The 25,305-nt window shown below is 51.1% G+C and overlaps 2 protein-coding genes across 2 annotated transcripts in view; one reads left to right on the forward strand and one right to left on the reverse strand.

Moving 5' to 3' along the window:
* The window catches only part of brip1 (BRCA1 interacting helicase 1), a gene marked incomplete at its 5' end in the record, with an annotated part of 37,417 nt that extends 20,934 nt beyond the window's left edge, over positions 1-16,483 (reverse strand). The window contains 11 exons of the mRNA XM_084458771.1: positions 981-1,155; positions 2,237-2,391; positions 2,877-3,009; positions 4,645-4,844; positions 5,438-5,659; positions 8,551-8,847; positions 13,374-13,520; positions 13,765-13,916; positions 14,281-14,490; positions 15,413-15,524; positions 16,088-16,483. Coding sequence (XP_084314897.1) covers positions 981-1,155; positions 2,237-2,391; positions 2,877-3,009; positions 4,645-4,844; positions 5,438-5,659; positions 8,551-8,847; positions 13,374-13,520; positions 13,765-13,916; positions 14,281-14,490; positions 15,413-15,524; positions 16,088-16,483 — 2,199 coding nt within the window. The remainder of the gene's footprint in view (positions 1-980; positions 1,156-2,236; positions 2,392-2,876; positions 3,010-4,644; positions 4,845-5,437; positions 5,660-8,550; positions 8,848-13,373; positions 13,521-13,764; positions 13,917-14,280; positions 14,491-15,412; positions 15,525-16,087) is intronic.
* Positions 16,484-20,175: 3,692 nt separating this feature from the next.
* On the forward strand, positions 20,176-25,092 carry mrps23 (mitochondrial ribosomal protein S23). Its single transcript, XM_084443463.1, has 5 exons — positions 20,176-20,316; positions 23,019-23,198; positions 23,308-23,385; positions 23,645-23,771; positions 24,739-25,092. Exons 1-5 carry the CDS (start codon positions 20,273-20,275, stop codon positions 24,907-24,909), a joined length of 600 nt encoding a protein of 199 aa, XP_084299589.1. The 5' UTR covers positions 20,176-20,272; the 3' UTR covers positions 24,910-25,092.
* The last annotated feature ends 213 nt before the right edge of the window (positions 25,093-25,305 follow it).

Genomic DNA, 25,305 nt, shown 5'->3' on the forward strand with positions numbered 1-25,305 from the left:
GCTCAAGAGTCAATGTGTGTGATAAGGTATAATGTGACAGATCATTCAGATATCCCTCTGGTCCACTTGCTCCATCACCCTCCCCTCTCTCTCTCACCCTCCTCTCCCTGCTCTCTCTCCCCCTCCTCTCCCCTCCTCCTCACCCTCCCCTCTCTCTCCCTCCCCTCTCTCTCTCTCTCCCCTCTCTCTCTCCCTCCCCTCTCCCCGCCCTCCCTTCCCCCCTCCCCTCTCTCCCCCTCACCCCGCCCCTCTCCCAGCTCTCTCTCTCACCCTCCTCTCCCTGCTCTCTCTCTCCCTGCTCTCTCTCCCCCTCCTCTCCCTTCCCCCTCACCCTCCCCTCTCTCTCTCTCCCCTCTCTCTCTCCCTCCCCCCGCTCTCCCTTCCCCCCTCCCCTCTCTCCCCGCCCCTCTCCCAGCTCTCTCTCTCACCCTCCCCTCTCTCTCTCTCTCCCCTCTCTCTCTCCCTCCCCGCTCTCTCAGCCTCCCCTCTCTCTCTCACCCTCCCCTCTCTCTCTCTCCCTCCCCTCTCTCTCTCTCTCCCCTCTCTCTCTCCCTCCCCTCTCCCCGCTCTCCCTTCCCCCCTCCCCTCTCTCCCCCTCACCCCGCCCCTCCCCTCTCTCCCCCTCACCCCGCCCCTCTCCCAGCTCTCTCTCTCACCCTCCTCTCCCTGCTCTCTCTCCCCCTCCTCTCCCTTCCCCCTCACCCTCCCCTCTCTCTCTCTCCCCTCTCTCTCTCCCTCCCCCCGCTCTCCCTTCCCCCCTCCCCTCTCTCCCCGCCCCTCTCCCAGCTCTCTCTCTCACCCTCCCCTCTCTCTCTCTCTCCCCTCTCTCTCTCCCTCCCCGCTCTCTCAGCCTCCCCTCTCTCTCTCACCCTCCCCTCTCTCTCTCACCCTCCCCTCTCTCACCCTCCCCTCTCTCTCTCCCTCCCCCCGCTCACCCTCCCCTCTCTCCCCCTGTCTCTCTCTCTCTCTCTCTCTCTCACCACTGCGGGGCTGAGGCACCAGAAGCTGAGTGTGTGGACCAGGGTCTTGACCCTCTGGCCCTGGTGTCGGCCCCTGCGCTGGGGCCTGCTGAAGAATCCCTGGGCGTCCGGGAGGTCGGGCGCCGTCGTCCAGGAGTAGCTCTGCTGCAGCGCCACGCGGTAGTCGTCCGCAAACCTGCCGGAGCGTCAACAATACTGTCAACAACAACAACACCACCACCACCACCACCGTCAATAGCACCGATGTACAACACGGCTAGTGGGTTTTAATTGATTAGAAGTTCTCTCTGTGGATTCAGTATTGTCACACGGATAAGCAGATTTCTCTGTCTTTTACAGTACAGCCTTAGGACCAACCAGATTCTGAGGGACTCATCATCAATATTCATGACGTTTGAGTTCTCAACACAACCACTGATTATTCAATCTTGAACAGGCTCTGACGCCTCCATATGACAGGGAGGTCTTGTTTTATTTGAGTCAGATTACGGAGCCTGTGTTAGCGAATAGTACGTCTCTCTTCCTTTACATGGTAATTGACCTGCAGTTCTATAGCACCTTTCTACCTTAACGGATAAAACGCTTTACAATGGCCATTCACACACGCATTCACACACGCATTCACTCACCCATTCACTCACCCATTCACTCACCCATTCACACACACACACACACACACGCACACACCGATAGCGGCCAGCTAGCACGCAAAGCGCTAGCCTGCTTACTGGCGGCAATTTGGTGGTTCAGTGTCTTCCCCAAGGACACTTCACAGGAGGGGCCGGGAAAACGAACCAGCAACCCTGTGGTCCCTAGACGACCCGCTCTTAGGGCTGGGTTAAAAAAAAACGATTGATCAATCAAATGATTCAGAATCGATTCATGAATCCCAAAATCGATCTTTTATTTAATTAATGAATTAATAAATGAAGGAATGAATAGTTCATTAATTCATTCAATGATTCATTAATTTTTGGAAATCAGTATCGATACCCAGCCCTAGTATTGATGTGTTGCATAACTTGGCAGTCATGTTATTAAGCTTACAGCTAAAAAAAAAAAAAAAAAAAAACAGGTTTTAGTAACACTAACCAAACAGATATTGAATAGAATCGTGATAATCGATTCTGAATTAGAATCGAATCTTGAAATTCGAATCGATACCCAGCCCTACCCAGCTCTACCTCCCGAGCCCTCAGCCGAGCCCCGTAACAGCTCGACCCGGTCCGGATGGGGGGTGTTCTCCTGATTCTGACCTGCAGTCGTCCCGGTAGAGGTAGTCCAGCACCATGAAGAGGCTCTTGAGGATGGAGGCGCTGGCGTTGCTGATGGTGGGGATCTGGACCACGTCCTCCCTCCCGTTAACCACGCCCACGCGCTCCTCCTTCTCCAGCGCCGCCACCAGGTGCTTCTACACACGGAGGGGGGGGGGGGGGGTGAGTGAGTGTGTGTGTGTGTGTTGTGACGATTCCGTCTCGGTCACTTCCATCTCGCCTTAGCCTGACTGGCAACCACATGAATCTAGTCAAACCGTCACAGTGTGTGTGTGTTTGTGTGTGTGTGTGTGTCTGTGTGTGTGTGTGTGTGTGTGAGGGTAGTAACATAGCTGTTATTTGGTCCTAGCTAGGTTACTACCTAGGTTGGCTTTATAATACTGGAGCACAAACAGGTAGTGGGGAGCAGTAAGGAAACAGGGAACCAGTGTGACAGACGAGAGGATGAAGATCCCATCCAGCAGAAAAAGAGATTACGATAGAGTATAAATAAAGATGGAGACAATAGAAGGTGCAGTAGAACCAGGATCGATCCTAACAGCTTAGGGATTCTAACTGACAGAGAGATGAGACAGAGAGACCAGGGAAGGTAGGGCCATGAAGCAAGGCGGTATTGGGTGACCTGCAGCATGCCAAACGTCCCAGCGGTGATGCCCAGGCCGTGGAAGATGCCCAGGACCTCCTTGCCAGGCCACACCTTACAGGACGTCTCGTACCCCCTTTCCGACAGCAAGCTGCAGCTCTCCTTGATCCAGCTGCAAAACGTACCGGGAGAGGCGGACATCTTGTTAAACACACATAATGCTGTCCATACACTAGAAGACTTTGATAAAACTTTTAAAAGACTTGTCATCTGACACCCACTCACATCTAGAGACTTTTAAGTTGTTGAGTTTTAAGTCACAGACTAGTCGCAGACTAGGATTCTGCAAATCGCCTGTTGGTTGTTGATAATGGTTACGTCATTGAACCACAGAATTTGCATAAGACCAGACTAAAAACTTGCGAGAATATTAAACATGTTTGATATTGTCGTAAGGCCAAGACGTGACAAAGACTGTCCAGAGTCAAGTTTTAAGACCACCTTACACCTAACGACTGTGATCACGGGTGCGCACAGCAACTCCAGCAAGACTCTCAAGATTTTATTCAGACTTTGGAATTTTGTCTGAGACTTTGAAATCGGGGGGAAAGTCGGTAGGTGTAAGGCCGGCATAAACCGAGTGACTTCTTCTTACGTTTGTGGTGGAGAATGAAAAAAACTTTAAGTTAAGTCTGAAATATCCTCCCTAATTGCATTACGAATTCCATTCCAATTCAAACTCTGTTATCCAAGTTAAATAGGGAAGAAATTCAATCAGCCTAAAACAAGTTACAAGCTAAATGTTTTTTAGGCGGGAGTGAGTGTTGGGCATGAGATGTGACTATTTAACCTTGGACCCGGGAGATGAAGCACAAAAAAAACATAGATACTAAAATCTTTGGAGTGTCGAGTAGTAGGGGTGTCTACTGTATGTGATCTGAACTGCATACATCACGGACAAGGACACCGTCATCCATGATCAGATGGGATAATTAGATGAGGATGATACTGATAGAATAGACTAAGGATAGTAAACTGCCAGTTTAGCGACCTTTAAATGTCTAGCTGTGTACCTCGGACTGGAATGAGAAACTGATTAGCGCTGATAAAATAATCTAAGGACAAGCTATGACAAGAATTCTAATATACCTGTACTTGTTACACATGGCGGATAAACGTTCTATTCTATTCTGAGGGATCTTCAGAGCGTCTATTCTGTTCTATTCTGAGGGAGCTTCAGAGCGTCTATTCTGTTCTATTCTGAGGGAGCTTCAGAGCGTCTATTCTGTTCTATTCTGAGGGATCTTCAGAGCGTCTATTCTGTTCTATTCTATTCTGAGGGAGCTTCAGAGCGTCTATTCTGTTCTATTCTGAGAGAGCTTCAGAGCGTCTATTCTGTTCTATTCTGAGGGATCTTCAGAGCGTCTATTCTGTTCTATTCTGAGGGAGCTTCAGAGCGTCTATTCTGTTCTATTCTATTCTGAGGGAGCTTCAGAGCGTCTATTCTGTTCTATTCTGAGAGAGCTTCAGAGCGTCTATTCTGTTCTATTCTATTCTGAGGGAGCTTCAGAGCGTCTATTCTGTTCTATTCTATTCTGAGGGAGCTTCAGAGCGTCTATTCTGTTCTATTCTATTCTGAGGGAGTTTCAGAGCGTCTATTCTGTTCTATTCTGAGGGAGCTTCAGAGCGTCTATTCGGTTCTATTCTGAGGGAGCTTCAGAGCGTCTATTCTGTTCTATTCTGAGGGAGCTTCAGAGCGTCTATTCGGTTCTATTCTGAGGGAGCTTCCAGGCGCGTGGCGTCTCACTTGAGCAGGCTGCAGCAGAAGGCGAGCAGTGGCTGGTGGTGCGGGCGGCGGATGTTGTGTGTGACCATGCCGTCCAGCTCCTCCCGTGCAGACAGCAGCTGCGCCTGGCCCAGGGTGTAGCTGGCGCTCTCCCGGGCGCAGTCCTCGATGTTGTGGGCCTCGTCCAGCACCACGATCTGCCCCTTCAGGTTGATCTCCATCTGAGGGGGTGAGGAGAGACGGGGGTCAGGGAGGTGAGGAGAGAGGAGGAGAAGAGGAGAGAGGTGAGGATAGGAGGAGAAGAGGAGAGAGGAGGTGAGGAGAGAGGAGGAGAAGAGGAGAGGGGAGATGAGAGAGGTGAGGAGAGAGGAGGAGATGAGAGAGGAGGTGAGGAGAGAGATGGTTAGAGGAAGATGTGGAGGGGGGAGGTGGGGAGAGGGTGGAGGGGAGGTGAGGAGAGAGGAGGAGGGAAGGGGGTGGGGATGAAAGACAAGTGCGCACGCACACACACTTCCCCTAGTTCCACCCACCCTGCTCCTTCTTTCAATTCTCTCTTCAATACTCCATGGAAGTCTGCTCCCTCCCTAACCTCAACACCCTGGATCTCCCACTCACTCACCAACCCCCCCCCAGTCTGCACCCCCCCCCCCCATCTCCTCCCCCGTCTGTCCCCGCCCCCCCCCACCTCCTCCCCCGTCCCCCCCCGCCCCCCCCCCACCTCCTCCCCCGTCCGTCCCGCCCCCCCCCCCCTCCCCCGTCCGTCCCTGCCCCCCCCCCCCAACTTCTCCCCCATCCGTCTCCCACCTCAACTCACGCTCTCCCTGATCAGGGGGTCCAGCAGGTAGTTGTAGGGGCAGAAGACGATCTGGGCGTCCTGCATGAGCTCCCGGGCGGCGTAGTAGGAGCAGGAGCGCAGGCGTCCCCCCAGGCGGACCAGGTCCTCGATGTCCCAGGCCTGGTTCAGCCCGTGGACCCACTGCAGCGCGGCCTGCTCCCTCATCTTGTGCACGCCGTGGTAGTAGGGGCACGAGTAGCCCTGGGGGGGGGGGGGGGGGGGGGGGTGGGTGGTTTACTGTGGTTGAGGGTGTAGTATAGACGTGTACTACACACACGAGCTTAAAGACGTATACAAATGTCGTAATGTTCATATAACGTATATTATTAGGTATACGCTCAACAACAGCACAAAGTAGCCCTCAAAGTCCCCCCCCCCCCCCACCTCTCTACACACACACACACACACACACACACTAAAAACAATATCAAATGTGTCATCACAATCTGAATAAATCAATATTTGGGGTGTTTTCATTTGCATATGCTTACGTTTATATATATATATACTGAGTCAGTTTGCACTATCTTACTTTTTTTCCATGTTTAGTGCTCTGTAAAATGTTCCTAAAGCTCAATTAATACATTTAACATTTTTCCAGGAGCTTGCTTGATCGTCTCGTTGAGAGGGGTCAGGGAAGAATGTTTACATTCTCCTATATTGGCTCAAATGGGTGAACAGTTTATTTTGCTTCCTTAAACAACATCTTGCCATTAATCCGTTCACGCCAGAGGCCCATGGTGTCATGTGTGTGTGTTCCCATGCATGTATGCGCGTGTGTGTGTGTGTTCTCATGCAGGGTGGAGTGTGTATGTGTGTGTGTGTGTTCCCATGCAGTCGGGGGCGTGTCTCTACAGGTGGTGAATTAGATCTGAGAGTTCACACCGTCACGCTGTCTTCTAGTCCCGTGGGACTGACTACTGTTCACCCAGATCATGAAGTGAGACCTGTTCTAGTCCCCCGGGACTGTCTACTGTTCACCCAGATCATGAAGTGAGACCTCTCATGTAATAAGCCTCAGTTATCCCAGTCCCCAGAGGTGCCTGCTCTAGTCACCGCTGTCACACACTAACACACCCCATAAGAGCACACACACACACACTAATGCACCCCATATGAACACGCACGCGCACACACACACTACTACACCCCATATGAACACACATGCACGCGCACCCCCCATATGAACACGCACGCACACTCACACTACTACACCCCATATGAAAACACACACCCACCCCCACCCCCACCCCCACCCCACACACACACACACACACACACACACACACACACACACACACACACACACACACACAGACACACACACACACACACACAGCAATTGCACCCAGCCACCTCTCAGGGGCGGGGAAGGGAGGCGGTGTGTTGTACGGCCTGGCCTGCGTCTCCTCCTCTCCCTTCTGTGAGTTACAGTCATCAAGACTAAGCTCCCACTTAAGAGAGACTGAACCCTGGCTGCTGGGCGTGAGAGGGGGGAGGATTAGGCCCCACTCAGACACTCTCTGGGGGCGCAGACAGCTTAGCCCGCAGTCAGGCTTACCGCGGGTGTGAATGGACCAGAAGCAGCGAAAGCACAACAGTGAAGCCTGAGCTAACTGTAAGCCAACGCCTGTGTGTGTGTGTGTGTGTGTGTGTGTGTGTGTGCGTTGGGAGGAGGGAGTACTGTTACCGTACACCGACTGTAACAGAAGGGGCCTGAAGTGATGAGGAGGGTGCAGTCAGGGGTGCGCCTCCCGTCCGTTGAGGTTGTGGCAGGGGCATCCATTCATACGCAGGACGGAGGACCGGGGGGGGGGGGGGGGGGGGGGGGGGGGGGGTGACGGGACCGGCGACTGAGGGCGGACACCTCCGATGACAGCGTAATTGGGGGCCCTCATTACACGAGGCGTCTCACCTCCGCCTGAATGGGCGCCGGGGATGATACACGGATGCGGACGCGCCTCCCGTCCGCCGGAGAAAGGGAGTCTGATGCCTCTCGACACGCCGGCGTGCCAAAAAGAGTCGGTCGGACCGATTGGGGATATTATGGCGGGTAATTGCCGCCAAAGGGCTGGCGTGGTAAGGCTGTCTGGGGCCCCGGCCTTTAACCTGAGGTTTGTATTACAGCGCAAGAGTCGAGAGTCTTTACAGTCCTCACAATGCCTGTCACGGTGTGATGTTTATGAGATTAACACTGCCCTTCAACCTGAGAACTGGGCGTGTGTGTGTGGGTGTGTGTGTGTGTGTGTGGTGTCAGAAGAGGTGTAGGTTTTCATGGCCATATCGGGGTCAATTCCCGTTTAAAAAAGAAAAAGTGAGAAAGACGATTCAGGCCAGGAATAATCATCAAAGTCCATTGAGAGGTACAAACGGAGCAGTGGAACTGAGATAATAAACTAAAATTAACCGTGTACCTCCTGTGTGCGTTTGTGTGTGTGTGTGTGTATGCGCAAGTGTGACTGTGATAGTGACTGGTGTGTGTGTGTGTGTGTGTGTGTGTGTGTGTGTGACTGTGATAGTGACTGGTGTGTGTGTGTGTGTGTGTGTGTGTGTGTGTGTATGTGTGACTGTGATAGTGACTGGTGTGTGTGTGTGTGTGTGTGTATGTGTGATTGTGATAGTGACTGGTGTGTGTGTGTGTGTGTGTGTGTGTGTGTGTGACTGTGATAGTGACTGGTGTGTGTGTGTGTGTGTGTGTGTGACTGTGATAGTGACTGGTGTGTGTGTGTGTGTGTGTGTGACTGTGATAGTGACTGGTGTGTGTGTGTGTGTGTGTGTGTGTGTGTGTGACTGTGATAGTGACTGGTGTGTGTGTGTGTGTATGTGTGATTGTGATAGTGACTGGTGTGTGTGTGTGTGTGTGTGTGTGTGTGTGTGTGATTGTGATAGTGACTGGTGTGTGTGTGTGTGTGTATGTGTGACTGTGATAGTGACTGGTGTGTGTGTGTGTGTGTGTGTGTGTGTGTATGTGTGACTGTGATAGTGAGTGTGTGTGTGTATGTGTGACTGTGATAGTGACTGGTGTGTGTGTGTGTGTGTGTATGTGTGACTGTGATAGTGACTGGTGTGTGTGTGTGTGTGTGTGTACTCACGTTCTTGGCCTCCAGCAGCTCCTTGCAGCCCTCGTTGCGGTTGGACAGGGTCATGACCTTGGGATTGACGCAGGTGTGGTCCCGGCTGGACAGGATCGTCATGGGAACGCTGGAGTACAGCGTGCGCTTCAGCTCGTGGGTGACCTGGGTGATCTGCTTGTGCGTCCGCGTGCCGAAGAAGATTTTGGGGACCTTCTTTTTGCCGTCCTTCTCTTTGTCCTTGGAGGACTTCCCATCGACGTCTTTGTATCCCCCTCTGGAGGCGGAGCAAGGGCAGAGACAGCAGGACGCCGGGGACTGGACAGAGAGCAAGGGGACGGGACAGGGGGCGAGCCGTCAAGAGCATGAACCCAAAACTCTTAAAGGAACACGCCAACCTTTTGGGAAAATTAGCTTATTTGTCATCTTCCCCAAAGTCAGATAAGATGGACACCCTCCTCTTCTCTGTGCGTGCAGTAGGAAGCATTGAGATCCGTTCGAGGACGGTCGTTAGCCTAGCTTAGCGCAATCACTGGAAGTGGATTTGAAACATTAGCCTAGGCTAACGCCTCTCAATGCTTCCTACTGCACGTTCACCAGTGACAACCATCTGATCCACCCCCCACCCCCCCACCCCCGGATTGGCATTCAACAAATTCAGGGCTTGTTGATTACTCTGTGACTGAAGTTGAGAAGCTGGTCTTTGGCCAAAGAGAATCATGTTTGGCCCATGGGGTTGGAGAGAAGATGGTAAATCTAACCCTGGACTCAGGGACAGCATTAGTAGTGCTGTGGGACTACGTACAAACTCTTCCAAGAAGAAAACCTCTCAAACTCATCCATCTCCTTCCTTCCATCCTCTCTCTTACAGGCACCGATTGGGCCCCAGGGTATTTCTCTACCTGACTCCTCCTCTCTAAATCAACGCCAGTTCACCGTTGCGTTACAATCCGGCGCCAGGAATCAGGCCCTGGTCCCCTGCAGCCTGCGCTTTGGGGTGGAGAGAAGAGGAGGGGAGGGGAGAGGAGAGGAGAGGAGAGGAGAGGAGAGGAGAGGAGAGGAGAGGAGAGGAGAGGAGAGGAGAGGAGAGGAGAGGAGAGGAGAGGAGAGGAGAGGAGAGGAGAGGAGAGGAGAGGAGAGGAGAGGAGAGGAGAGGAGAGGAGAGAGGAGAGTAGGGGAGAGGGGAGGAGGGAGGATAGTTGAGGAGGAGAGGAGGGGAGAGGAGAGGAGGGAGGATAGGTGAGGAGGAGAGGAGGGGAGAGGAGAGTAGGGGAGAGGGGAGGAGAGTAGGGGAGAGGGGAGGAGGTGAGAGGGGAGGAGGGGAGGGGGGAGGAGAGGAGAAGAGAGGGGAGGAGAGTAGGGGAGAGGGGAGGAGGTGAGAGGAGAGGGTGGTTCCTGTTACCCGGGGGGATGCTCGTTCTCCCAGCATGTTGGCCCATCAAATATGACAACGTGTGATAGGAGTCGTCGATGCCCCTGTGAGCCGTCCCCTCAGGGCTCAGACGGATAAGAGGCCTCCGAGCAGGCAGTGGGAGAAATAAACAGCGTTGCACGCCGCCACCCCCCCCCCCCCCCCCCCCCGTCGCCACCACCGAGAACCCGGTTCAGGTTCCACCTCTCCGCTGGAACAGTTACGGTCCGCGGCTCTGCCGGTCGAGTCCGAGGGCCTGATCACCTTACCTGCTGCTGCCACATTCAATAGGCCCGTCCAAATATCCTGCCTGGAGGTGGCCCATAATGACTTATTCATCAGCAGGTGGAGTGGGGGGTCGGGGGGCTGGTGAATAGGGGCCCTTGTTAGGAGGCAGCAGCAGGAAACAGCTGACCAGGGTGTCCCTTTACACGCCCGCCTCCAGAGATGCCGGGCCCCGACACGGTTTCAGGCCGGGCTTTGGCCCCGCAGCCGTGAGCAGACACCCCCTGGAATGGAATGCAGATAGTGGAGGACGAGGGGGGGCGCTCTCCTCTGCCACACACACACACACACACACACAAGCTGAATCCCAAATCGCGCACTTAGGCGAAAGTGCAGAGCACTCGCGGCCTTGTGCCCTTACATGCGCGTTCCCGCTAAGTCCACAAGGGCTCAGGGTAGTTCCAAAACGGAATTGCTAGGTCCACAAGTGCGCCACGCCGCCATTTTGCGCACTTTAACCGCACTTACCGAAAGTCCGCAATTTCACGGACTTAGGAGCAGAAAATACCCACAGCCCACCGCGTCTCATGTGACACAGTGCTTGAGTGCATCCGAGTCATGATTCGAGTGCATCACACATAAATGATGACATTTGCAGAAAACACAACATTTATCTTGAAATCCACATGCTGCAAACATATCCCACCCAACCTTATTTTTTAATTATTATTAAATTAAAACAGACGTCAATCGGTCAATTTGCAGAGCTGAAGGGAGCGTCAGAGCAGCCTCTGCGTCGGAGGAACGCGGCAGCCAATGAAAACGAAGGGGGAGGGGCATTGAGCGAAACTGGAGTGCTGTCCCATTTAATTCACGGCCCTGCACCCTCTGGCCCTTCCAGCTGACGTCAATTAAGTGCTCAGGCCTCAGGCCACAAGTGCGAGGGGCCGCAAGTGCGGTGTGCGCACTCAGATTGGGATTCAGCTACACACACACACACACACACGATTCAACGCGGGACAATCCCACTGTTGGCTGCCGTTTCCTGGGTGGAGCAGGGTGCGAGGTGAGGCTCCCCTCAGCCTCGGCGGCCCCGGGGACTTCACCAGCGATGGAAACCGCCGATAAACATTTGACGTTGCTGGATAAACTAATACAGCGACGCCAAACTCTGGTCGACTGCAAAGTGCTCAGCCACTTCCTGTTCCTGCTCGAAAACGGTACGCGGTGAAACGCCTGAAAGACTCGTGGGTCGAGCGCCAGGTGATGCTTTTATAGATGCGTTTCTGATAGCCGACCCTCGTACCGCCACCCCAATAGCAATACCCATGTGCTGCTTGCCGTGCCACTCAGTACCTCAGAGTCCTGGCCTGCTCACCCGCCCCCCCCCCCCCGCCCGCCGCCACCAACACCTGAGAGAGGGGAATGTCACTCCGTGGGAGGCCGGGGGGGGGTCTGTGTCGCTGGCGCCTCCATCTGGACGCCAATTAGCTCCTCATTCCACTGTCCTCGGGGGGGGGGTTGGAATGCATTCCAATAAGAGTGGTCTCCGATACCTTTGGAGACATGAGACACCTTACCCCCCTCCCCCCCCATCCACCCACCATCGTGCCAGGAATACCGTAGGTAAGGGGGGGCGGGGAGGGGGGTCCTGAATACCCGCCCTCAAAAGCACCTGTTTATCCCCGGGGGCGCAGTAACCAGCGGCTGAACCCCATTCAATATTTATCCCAGCGGCTTTCACAGAGCAGTGGCCCGGGCGAGAGGCAAACCCTCTTAATTAAAACTGGAGCTCTCTTCAAAGGGCCCCATTCAGGACGTCAGTCAGCGCTCGGGGGCCGGCGGGGTTGGGGTCGGGTGGCCACGGAGGAAACTGGAGACACAGGACTCTCTCCCTCTCTCTGCTACGTCTCCCTCCCTCCCTCATCTTTTTCCACCTCCAGCCATCCGGCGAGGCCTCAGGGCCGACCCACACACACACACACACACCTGTGAGCTAGGGACGGACAGGCTGGGGTTGTGATGGTCTGCCGGTACCCTCGTCTGTGATTGACTCGTGTAAAAGAGCACTTCCTGGTTTGGATGTCGCTGACCTACGGGTCGCCATAGCTGGCGTGGGCACAGTGGCACGGATCAGTTACAAAGCAGAGCTTCCAGACACCCGTGTGTGTGTGTGTGTTCCAGAGATCCCCGTTTGACCAGCTGTCAATTTACAGCACTAAATACATTAAATGTAAACAAAACCAAGGGCTTTGTTGTGGTTACACCTGGAGGCGTAGTCTTGGCCACAATCAAGTGTAATAACATACTGTCAAAGAACAAGGGGAAATAAGGCATCTGCCGTCCTATCATCATCAAACAGACCAGCCTATCCCAGTTGCTGCACGTTGATGTTGAGGCACCATCCACTGAAATAGTTACACTCCAACTAGACCGTGCGTGGCCATGTATGCGTTCAAATAGCCAAACAACAGAGCCAAAATATGCCATGAAATTCATCACGCTCCGTTTGGCACTCAAGTCAAATTGAGAGAGGGTTGGCTGCTGTGTGAATGAGCAATGACAAGACGCAGCCATTCAGTGGACTCTGCTGCCACCCGGTGGCAACAATGAGTAACTGACTGAAAACACCATACAAGCAGTACAGGTGCATTCATCACTCAACATGATAATTAAGCCATGCCAAGCCGAGCTGCATCACATTCTGGGCCGCCCACAATGTGATGCAGCTCGGCTTGGCATAGGGGTTCCTGGAGCTCTGTAGCCTGGCTGTACGATCGCGAACTTGTGAACAAAATAAATACCACATACGAGCAAATATAACCTGCTCCGCTATAATGAAACTGATAAAACTAAGATGCCTGGATAAAGAAATAATTTTTCGAACCGATATATTTGACAGAATCAGTATTCTATGCAAGATTATAACGCTTGTTAGCTTGAAGCCCGAACACGGCCACCCAAGCAGATGAAAACGCGGAGGGCACGCGGACACACGTTAATTCCCGCTGACCAGTGGGGACGGGCCCTAACCAGTGGATGATCCACTGTCACCTGCAGACCACACTGAGTCCGATAGAACCCCCCCCACCGTGTCTGTGTGTGTGTGTGACGTGTGGATGTCCAGTACAGCCACTAACCCAGCCTTCCTCTCTCCTCTCTAGTGTCTCTCGCTCTTATTCTCTAAACAGGTCGTACAGCTACTCACACAGCAGGCAGAGGGCAGCTCCATGCTCTGGGCGTGGCTGCTCAGCTCCATGGTCCAGGTGTGCCCCCCGGGGCCCGGCCCGGCCCCCTCCTCAGGCTCATCGTCTATGTAGACCACCCCCTTCTCCAGACACCTCCTCTTGCGACCCTGAGACGGCCAGAGAGAGAGAACAGGGCTCATCACGCAGAAGGGAGAATACGTCTTTGTCTGCAGATGATCAATTAACAGTACGCTGAATGGAGTCAATTAAGTTAACTGATTTTGAATACTATTATCAACATGAAACTTGTCTTGGTCCATTTTAATACAGCAATACTGATATGACTGGGCAGAACATAACATTATCACTACACATAATACAGTCAAGCAGTGGAGAGATAGCAGGACCTACTTTCTGGTCCACGGCTGGGGTGCGGATGCGTTTGCGATCAGGCTGAAAGTCGTCATCCCTCCACTGGTCAGAGGCCTGGGAGAGTAGCCGCTTCTCAGACAGACGAGAGGCCAGGGACTGACTCTTGGGCTTGAAGTCCTCTGGTGGGGACACTGGAAGAGAACAGACCAAAAAAATGGTATGTTTGTGTGCGTGTGTATGTGTATTATGAGTGGTTTATTTGACCTAAGAGTGAAATTAACAACATATACAAATGGCGGATTACAGAAATATGTAATCGCAGTGCAAGTGTTCACATTAAATGTCATCACAAGACCAGGAGTACAATGTCAGCAGCACCATACTAAACACTTATGAGGAAGTCATCATTTTGTTTTGTTACATCTTACTTTGCATTGACATTTTACAAAACTTCACAACATTTAAGGCTAACGACAAAAACAACGGCACATAATAGCGTGTTTGAAGAAGGTGGAGTTGATCGGTAACAGGTGTGTTTTCTGATGGGAGGCCTACCAGGGTCTGAGGGAAGGGTCGTGCACTGTCCCCCTGACTGCTTCTCTGGACTGGTGAGGTCCACCACGGTGGCGGCGGGTTTGGGCGTGGTGGGGACACTGGTGCCCTTGTTGTGGCAGGCGCACTGGCAGGGCGTGGTGGTGACATCTGGCTTCTTACCCTCAGCTTGGCTTTTACCCTCCTGGGGGCTGACGCCCAGTTCAAGCTTTGCTGCGCGACACGGAGCACATGTTGACATGGCCGTCATACTAAAGGTGGGAGAAGACGGGGGTTTCACAGATGTCCACGCTGCTTTTACTACTGTTGACAGTGGATAGTCAGTTATAGCCTGATTTACATAAATCTGACAGCCTCCGTCAGTATACAACCACAAAGACACATCACTGAAAAAAATCAGTCAAATGAGCACTTCTGACACACTCTCCATACTTCTGCTTGCTTGTACCATGCTTCTCACATCCTCGCAGTCCAAAGAGAAGCTGTACAGACTGAATTCACCAGCTCATCACAAACTAAATGCACTGTTATCTGACTTTGACAGAGGATAATCTCATTGGTCAGTGAGGAAGGCCAGGAGGGCGGGGCATAGGGCTGGGTATCGACAAGGACCTCACGATATGCATCACGATACATAGGTCACAAAACGATACAATTAGGAATGAAATGGTTACCGGTTTCGCGATAAACCGCGGTGAAAATTCCTGACGATTAGTATTACCGTTTCAAAATAAATCATCATTAAAACCGTGTTCGATTACCGTGCTTTGAATAACCAGGGTAAACAGGCTACCATAGACATACAGTTCGACGTCATTCCCAGTTTCGACTTCGGTTTGCGCACCCACATCCAAAAATGCCAAATACCTCACTGCAGCCCTTCCATATTACATAGCAAAGGACATGGTGCCCTTTCAACCGTTGAGAGGCCTGACTTTCCCTATATTATTTATGTTTGTTTTTTTTAAATAAAAGCTGTTGAAATGATTTCAGACTGTCCATCAGTACTTATTGAGCATTTTCAGCACTTTAACCTTGTGCAAAAAAAAAAAACTGTGGATAATCGATACAGTATCAGGGAAAATAATATTGTGATGTATTGCTGTATTGTCAAGCCCTAGTGGGGCACCCATACCACGCTGGGCATGCTGCCAGGCCAGGGCGGAACACAGCAGGGCCAGGCTCTTCCCGCTGCCCGTGGGGCTCTCCAGAAGACAGTGCTGCCCGTGGTTCAGCCCTCGGACGATCTGTGGAATGATACAAGCAGACACAGTGGTCAGTCGCTGACCAGCAACACAGAAGAACCAATATGTCTGCATGTTCTACCCCGTGTCCTCCCAAAGAACCCAATAGGAAAAACATGCAGAAAAACAGGTGCTCTTCAGTCCTGTCCCTGACCAGGACCTGGACTGAGCACTTGGACTTGGTCCCCAGGTGCCATGAACGATGACTGCCCACTGCTCCTGGCTGCCCCTGGAGGAGTACGGCTTGGATGGGAGAAATGCAGTGGACAAATTCCACCGGCGACACCTGAAGAAAGTGTGTTGTGTTTGCCGCTCACGCGTGTACTAATGTGTCTAATGTGTCTGTCAATAAAAATACCAGAGGTCCTGGAATTATTATTATTGTGTAGTTAATGATGTGGTGAAGGCTCCATACTATCAATTAAGCATTAATGGGCTCTGCCAAGTGGTTATTTTAGGTATTTACCCAACCAAAGATCATTACACAGCACCTCAGTATCTAAATAACCCTGATTCACCAGTGAGGTGGACCCACTGTGTCCTCATATGTACGGCAAAGCGCTTACGGAGTTCATCATGGCCAGTTGTGATGGATAGGCTTTGCACGGGAACTGGATCTTCACCCCTCCAATGGTGTACTCCACTGGGGGCGGAGCCGCTGGGACCGTCTGACCTGTCACACAGGAGCTCCCTGCCGCCACGGGCGTCACAGCGCCCCCCAGGGCTGTGGAGGTCCGTCCGTCGGGCAGCTTGTCCCGGCTGGACACGCGGGGGATGTTCCTCTCGCCGTCGTGGGTCTGAGTAGGCTGCTGCTGCTGCTGGAGGGGGGGTGGGCGGGGCCTGAGCTGGTGCTGAGCAACCACGGCCAGGCTGGGGACAGCCTGCAGTGGGGAGTCCGGCAGGACGATGGTGGCCCCTCCCTCACTGGCCACAGGGACGCCGGTCTGAGGTACGGCCTCCATGAGGAGCGCAGCCGCAGGGGAGGGGGCTGTGGATAACAGTCCGAGGAACGGCGACCGTGGACTGGCTGCTGTGCGGGGTTTAAGTATCCTCCCTTCACCGGTATTGAGACGGTGATGGAGGTGGAGAAAGGGATGCAATGTGTACGCAAGAGAGGGAGCCCAGGGCAGAGGAGAGACCGCGTATGCAGGCAGTGGGCCCTCTACTCTTCTTCTCCGTGCCTACAGTGGACGCCCGTTAGCGAGACCATTCTCTGACGTCGCTGTCCTGATGTAACATTAGAGGGGGGGGGGGGGGGGGGCACGTAAATACGAGAGAACAACGAACAGTCTACAGATATTTAGCAAACTGTGATTTGCGACTAAACTTGGCTAACAAGCTAGCTAGTTCCCACTCACCCACTAGCTAGCTAGCTTAGTGTTGCCCAAGTTTGAGGAAGCCGACGGTCATGGACTACCGGTAACGTTATGTCAATGGAATAACGTTATACCATCTTTCTTGAATCAAACATTACTTCATAATGTTAGGAGAGCATCTAAAACGACCTGACCTTAGACGCAAAAGCCGCAATGCTGTTTTGGTTGGACTTGCTAGCTAACTTAGCTACGTCTGTTTTTCAGCAAAAATACTGACCACCATAACTGACCCAACTCTCTCAGTTAGCTAACGTTACAATTCTGGGATGCAAATTTTACCTTTGCATCGACACATGGCTGTCTCCGCCTCACAACACTGTACGAATACAGGGAACGGCAACAATGAGCAGAAACTAAGCTTTTTACCACGACACTAGCGAGCTAGATCATGAAGCTATAATGAGCTTCACCAGGGCAATACTAAACTTCCCGCCATGACACTTCTTCTGCGTCTTCTTCTTCTTCATTTGGTTTCTGGCAGGCTAGACGCCGACGTATTGCTGCCTTTCCCTGGCCAGACACGGTACTACACCCCTCCCAGACCCTCACACCCTAAGATGTAGGCCAGTAAATGGACTGCACTTATGGTAAATGGACTGCACTTATATAGCGCTTTTATCCAAAGCTCTTTACAACGAAGGCCTCTCATTCACCCATTCACACACACATTCACACACCAATGGTGGCAGCTGCCATGCAAGGTGCTAACCTGCTCATTGGGAGCAATTTTGGGGTTCAGTGTCTTGCCCAAGGACACTTCGACATGCAGTCAGGAGGAGCCGGGATTCGAACCACCGACCCTACGATCATTGGACGACCCGCACTACCCCTGAGCTATACAGCCGCCCCTAGTAGCGAACATAAAGCTTGCCACCGCCCTCCCCACCTCACACTGGTGACTCCCATGGCCCAAATGGAGCCTCAGAGACACAACTGGCTCCCCCACCCTCACTACCTGAGCATACATATCTGCCCTCTCCCTCCTGTACCTCCCACACTCCAACATGACATGCCTCACTGTCTCCCTCCCCCCACAGCTACAGACCATCCACATGTTTCCCCATCCGGGCCACGTCCCAGGCCAGGCCACAATGACCGAAGCCTGGTCATCATGACCTGTTCCCTCCTACCCCTTCCCAGGGCGCCCCTCTCCCCCCTAACACTCCCCTGGATACCATGGAAATGCCTCCCTCTCGCCTCCACCTCCCACTCAGCCTGCCACCTCTCCATCAGCACCCCCTGTATCCTACCTCTCCACTCAGCTACCCCCAGATCCACCCCCACCCCTACCACCTCCTGCCCTAAAGCCCCCTTAGCAGCTGCATCCACAGCCTCATTCCCCTCCACCCCCACATGAGCCGGGACCCATATAAACCCCACCCTCTCCACCCTGTACAGAGCCATCACCAGTTCAAGGATGAGATCGGGCCTAACCCGTGAACCCCCGCTCAGGCCCCCCAGGGCAGCCGCTGAGTCGGAACACACAACCACCCGCTGTGGGCACGCACGCTCAACCCAGTCCAGCGCCCACACCAGCGCCATCACCTCAGCAGTGAACACCGACAGCCCATCAGGCAGCCGCCTGCCCTCGGTAAAACACAACTGGGGGATATGGATGGCAAAACCAGCCTTCCCACTCCGGGGGTCCACCGAACCATCTGTGAAGATCTGCAAATGCGCCGCCCACACACTCTGCAACCTTTCCCTCACCAGCCCAGCCGGGCCCTCCCCCCATCCCCCCACCCTCACCAACTCCAGCAGGGAGACGTCCACCTCTGGCGTAGGCAAGAGCCACGGGGGCACACACGGCCAGACCACCACCGGCGCCACCACACCCAGGCCAAGCCCCGCCTCCTCCATCCAGACCCGGTTCACAAAGCTCCACTTCCCTCTCCTACTACTCCCCCACTCCCAGCACCCCTCCACCAACGCCTTCCCTGGGTGACCAGGCCCCTGGCCAACAACCTTCGCAATATAATGCAGAGCCAGCTTAAAGGAGAATGCTCGTTTTTGACAACCTGGACCTTATTTACGGCATATTATAAGATGTTTGACTCACCAAGATAACTTTGGTGTAATTTGGAGGCCTGTAGAAGAAATTTAAAATCCAGCGCGAGCCAAGTATATTCATGTAATGGCAGCGGACGGGGCACTGAGAATGCAGCTTCTAAAAAATCTATTTTCTGCCGCGAAACAGTTGTTTTCATCAATCTGTCTTTATGAATCGTTAGTTGTGCTTACATAGAGCGAGGGCTTGTTGTGGTTTTTCACATGCCTCTGTAATATGATCTTTAGAAACGTCTTTAGAAATGAAATAGCTTCCCCACTTGCTCCAGCACGCATGCGCACAGCTTCGTCGAGTTTCGTCGTCCTGCTTCTCTGCCTGAGCCCCGGCGAACCGTGAGATACGAATCTCAAAAGCTCAGTGACCGAAGAAGGAGCAAAAGTCGGATAAATATCGGGCCAGCCTTTGCTCGTTGGACGGAGTTTATGGAGTTTCATGCGATAAAGTCGCATGGTGACATGGCTACTTTTCTACTAGACCGGTAAGATAGCTAACTAGCTATCGTTATCTTTCTTGGAATCTGCATAGCCAGACCTAACGTTATCTCCACACTACAGCATCTAACGTAACTTATTAAATGGCACTCTGAAATACTTGATTGTGATTACTGATTAGTGTAACGTTATTTTATGTTCCTCTTGGAGTGAAGATCTCATCACAGTATGACTGAAACAGTGCATTCTCTGGCATTTTCGCAACCAATACATTGTGTTGTTGCAGTTCTTATCTTTAGACACTAGATGGGGGAAATAATCCATATACATGTATAACATATTATACCTTTAAAGCAAGAGAGTGATAAATAACTAGAAAATTGCATTTCCTGCAGAAAATGCATGTGAATGCTGAGCAGCTGAAAGAAATCACAAAAGCATTGCTGCACAGCTGCACAGCTGAAAAACCTGGAAGCAAAAAAAAACCTGGAAGCTGAAATGTGAAACTGGCAGAATTGGAAGCTGAACTGCATTACTTAAAGAAGCTACGAACTTAAATACATACCTACAAAAGCTGGAAGATAAACAAACAAATACTACCTTTCTTGCAGATACAGGGATTGGAAGTAGGATGTAGCTGGTTTCCTGCTTCTTATTGTAACCTGACGTGCTACATACCCTGGTACGGTAGGTGGCGGCATGCACTTTAAGTTAGTTCGCGATCCGCCATTAAACTGAGAGAAGAAGAAGATCACACGGTAATCACAGAAGAAGGAGCTCAGCGTGTGTGGAAGTGTGTAATTACATTATGCTAGATAGATAGCGAGCATCTGCGCCATTATACGCCTGCTACTGTCAGTAGCTTACAGGTTCTTAATGGCTGGAAGTAGACTTGAGAAGTTTGGAACCGTGTTCACGCGGTAGGTGGTCCATTGAAACCAATATGTTGCTAGCTAAGGGTGTAAAGATCGCTAGCTAACTATGCATAGCTTCATAGCTCAAGGTTATCTTTCCCCATAGCCTAGCTGCGTCTCTAGCCATGTAGCCAGTCTACTAGCAAGACTCAGAGCTAGCTACTGTAACTCTGCTATTTGCTGTCCTGCATTCATTATGTGCCATTTCTTTAGCTGCAAGTGGCCTAACGTTAGCTGTTCATTTATGCAATACATTCATCAGCAAGCTTTTCTAGCTAGTTGACACTCACAGAGAGCTGCCTTTGCAGGTCTAGCTACTAGTGTGGGTAAGAGCTACTGCACTAGTGACTAGCAGCACCAGTCAGGCGGTCGCTACTAGCCTATTAACCTCAAGCCAGTTCTCTAAAGATACGATAGATAACATACTTTAATAATCTACGTGGGGGGAAATTTGGGGTTTCATCAGTGGAAAAGTACAGCAGCAGTACAACGTAATATATAATATACATAGATAATATACTTATAGATATAATTAAATTACAAGAAAAAATAGTATGCACTAAGATGCATACATACAGTCTGTATAGATATGTATTAATAATACTCAAAGGTACATGCACACATCTGGAACACTGAGGCACTGTTTGTTAGAGTCTGATGGCTGCTGGCACAAAGGGGGGGGGGGGGGGGGCTGAAGGTGCTCCCCATCCGCCACAGCTCATCATAGAGGGGATGGGAGGGGTCCCCAGCAGCCCACAGCAAAGAACAGTGTGCTGGCTACCACAGACTGGTAGAACATCGTATATATCGTAATCGTTATAGCCTTACCTGCTACACACATCAAAGGACCTGAGCCTCCTGAGAAAGAACAGTCTGCTCTGTCCTTTCCTGTAGACGGCCCCAAGGTTGTCTGTTCAGTCCAGTCTGTTGTTCAGGTACACTCCCAGGAACTTGTATGAGTCCACCATCTCAACTTCCTCCCCCTGGATGGTGATGGGGGTTGGAGGCCTCTTGTTCCTTTTGAAGTCCACCACCAGCTCCTTGGTCTTGCTGATGTTGAGTTGGAACTGGTTCTCCTCAGACCATTCTACGAATATCCTGATCACATCCCTGTACTCCTCATCTGCCCTGATGCAGCCCACGGTAGAGGAATTGTCCAAGAACTTCTGGAGGTGGCACGCTCTAGAGTTATGGCTGAGGTCGGTGGTGTAGAGGGTGAACAGGAAAGATGACAGGGTGGTTCCATGGGGGGCACCGGTGTTGCTTATCACCACCTCAGACAGACAGCCCTGTGATCGGACATAGCCTGCCAGTGATGTAGTCTGTGATCCAAGCCACCCTGTCGTGGTCCACCTGCATCTCAGGGCGCTTTTCTGCTAACCAGATGGGCAGGATGGTGTTGTAAAGTCAATGAACATGCCTCTCACCGTGCTTCCTCGCCTCTCCAGGTGTGAGTAAGCTCTGTGGAGCAGGTAGATGATGGCATCGTCCACGCTGATTCTGGCCTGGTACACAAACTGCAGGGGGTCCAGGAAGTCACTCACCATGGGCCTAAGGTGCTGCAGAGTCTCTCGAAGGCCTCATGACATGTGACATCTGTGCCACTGGCCTGTAGTCATTGAAAACACTGGGGTATGCTTTTTTGGGCACCGGCACTAGGGCTGTCAAATAAATATTCAAACTTTGATTAGTCGTTGACTTTGGGGGAAGAATCTAAATGTGGATTAGATTAGTAGATTAGATTAGTAGGCTACCGGAAAGCAGCGCGCGTGACACAGCCTCCCGAGTCCCGCCTGTCTTCTAGTCATGCCAAAACACATTGTTAGTATTCATTCTTTTAAACATGGCTAAAAAACTGCAAAACCACGTTATATACAGTATCTGTCTATCTAGGTGGTGGGGAAATACCTTACTTCCTTAAAATCTGACCATGTCTTCTTGGCAGGCGGCAGGCAACCTTGTAAACAAACACTGAATACGATCGCGTGGACCAGCACTATGTAATATATATATATATTCCTCTTGTTTTGTTTTCAGTTGGATAGGATATAGGCCTGATTAAAGGACCCTGTAGGTAGGGGGGTGGAGTGGGGCTGGGGCAGAACAGCCAGTACAACATGAGTTAGATGTGCCTTTCTTAATCATTCTCTGTGGGGTGCTGCAGGAATGCCACTGCAAGAGCAAGCTTGGCCAATCTGTGCTTCAGATCACTCTGTACTGTAGCTATTGTATGTAGGGCTGTTAAAATCTTGGTCGACCAGCAGTCCCTTTTTCCTGATTGGTCGAAATATATATATATATTTTTTTTAATACTATATGACGCGCCCAGTTTGTTTTAGTAAATACAACTAAATGCAAATACTGTGCTTGTCTCGTGCTTTATAACTTTCTTAAGTGAATGACACAAATGAGTAACGATAGGCAATTTACTTCTAATGACTGAGTTGAAGGACATATACTGTTAGGCCTAGCTGTGTTAAGTGTCCTTCACAGCATCCAGAAAGGATTATCCTACCGACAAGCGCGCTGAACTGTGGCGCGAATCCTCATGTTGTGTGGTTAATTATTTATTTATTTATTTAAAAAACATATTGGTCGACCAACAGCCCATCGACCAAACAATTGACCAGTCGACTAAATGGAGATGGACCTAATTGTATGTATACCTGCCTGATTGTAATCCTGAGAATTGTAATTGTCCGTTGCAGAGTCAGAGATCTGACGCGTGCTGGAGTCATCAACCAATCAGACAAGCCTATATGGTATGACGTTTACCAGGCCTTTCCCCCCAAGAGGGACCCCCTGTATGTGAAACCAATGACCAGGATCTACGGCAAGAGAGGGGAGACTGTTCAGGACATCCTATACAGAGAGGACGAAATACGAGCGTAAGTGGTTGAAACTAAACATCTCTCTCCAAGCTCTGAGCCTTGAACTTTTGAGTGGACACATAATACAGCCAGACATATTCAGAAGGCCTTTCTCTTTGGATTTAAGGAAATTCTATGAGGTGTACGGGTCTGGGCCTCGAGCTTTTGAGCTCTCCAAACCCAACTTCGTTTCAACGTGCCAAAGGTTTGCTCAGATCTTCATTTTCTTCATCTCTGTATGGATCAAAGGATCCATACAGAGTCACCTCTGGTCCAATGGGCTTGTATCCATGTAGGAGAGGTTCAAATCTCTTGTTAATGAAATACAGTTTTATACGCCTCTCCTAAGGGTCTAGTATTAAGGTATATTACTGAAAATGATGAGCAACATTATTCTGACCAATGAGATTCAGAATCTGATGTATTTTTCTGAATGGTGTTGCTCTTTTCCCCCCCGTGTGTAGATTTGTGGAGAAGTACACCGAGTTGGAAAGTGGCAGAGAGCTGGAGGAGGCGTCCCTGTTTGAGGAGACGGGCAGGGCTCTGCTCTCTGAGGGGCTGGTGTTGAGGAGGAGGGGTGCCGGTCCTGTGGTGAGTGGCCTGTTTGTGTTACAGAGCTGGTGTGGAAATCTCACCCCGATGTCGAACTGCTGGGAGGAGAAGCGTAGGCAGGTCTGCAGGTTCATTGATCCCCAGGTAGCGCAGCTGCAGTGAACAATGAGCAAAGAAGCACAATCGAGACTAGGGCTGGGTATCGATTCGAATTTCAAGAATCGATTCGATTCCGATTCACAAGGTTCAGAATCGATTATCACGATTCGATTCAATATCGATTTGGTTAGTGTTACTAAAACCTGTTTTTTTTTAGCTGTAACCTTAATTACATGACTACCAAGTTATGCAAACCATCAATACTAGGGCTGGATATCGATACTGATTTCCAAAAATGAATGAATGAATGAATCATTGAATGAATTAATGAACTATTCATTCCTTCATTTATTAATTCATTCATTAAATAAAAGATCGATTTTGGGATTCATGAATCGATTCAGAATCGATTAATCGATTTTTTTAAACCCAGCCCTAATCGAGACTTAATACAGTTATGTTATATGTGTTATATGTTATATTACAGTTATATGTGGCAAGTCATTTTTAAACTTGTTTATGAATCGTCTTACAGCAGTGACACACACACAAACACACAGACACACGCGTGTGCAATGAGTGGCGACACCGAGAAACACGCATGCACATGGGAGTGGACACCGAAGAAATGTACCTTCTGCATTTCCCCTCATCCGTGCCGTCCTTCCCCCGAGGGCAGCCAGGAGCCCGGAGACAAACACACTGACCATGTTTTGGTCAGGGTCAGGACAGGACAGCGATCAGAATCGAATTTGCTCCTCTATACAGCTGTTACCGTCATAGTAAGCATGTGCATGTCAGACTAGTGATGTGTTCAAGGAAGGAAAAACTGATGCATTTTCAGACTTCTCCAACTGGATCCTGGACTGTGGGACTTCAGCTGCTGCTTCTGCTCTTTGGCCAGCAGGTGGCGCCAGAGACCAGGAGTCCGGTACTGAGGATGAAGCTGACGGAGATGCTGGCCGAACAGCAGAGAGACGCACCAGGAGAGGCTCAGGTGGCTGCCAGCGAGCAGACCCCCAGTCAGAACACTCAGCAGTCAGCTACGGGACAGCCACACGCTCCTACTCATGATTAACCACAAGTAGGACTTGAATCAGAATCAGTTTCGGAAGAGACATTGGCCTTGCTTGCTTCACAGTGGACAATGGACACGTTTATTTCCTCAGTATACCATGTGTGTCTCAATCAGGCCAGACCATCATTGTTGTTCAGCTCGTCTGCAGGGTCCTGATTATTAAATTGTAAGTTATTGAACGGCTTTGGTGTGATGGCCTGGGCTTCAATGAATCAGAAAGTATATCTATTGAATGGTTCCCTAGTAGTGTGGTCTAGACATTTTATAGGTAATTGTTGTATTAAAAGTACCTTGAATAAGCTATTGAAAATGGATGCGTCAACAGGGATGTTTTCCCCTTTCATTCCCTCATCTATCATACATAGATGCTGCTGGAGGTTTGGTCCTGAAGTAGGG

This window comes from Borostomias antarcticus, assembly GCF_949987555.1.
Source record: "Borostomias antarcticus genome assembly, chromosome: 1".
Classification (NCBI taxonomy): domain Eukaryota; kingdom Metazoa; phylum Chordata; class Actinopteri; order Stomiiformes; family Stomiidae; genus Borostomias; species Borostomias antarcticus.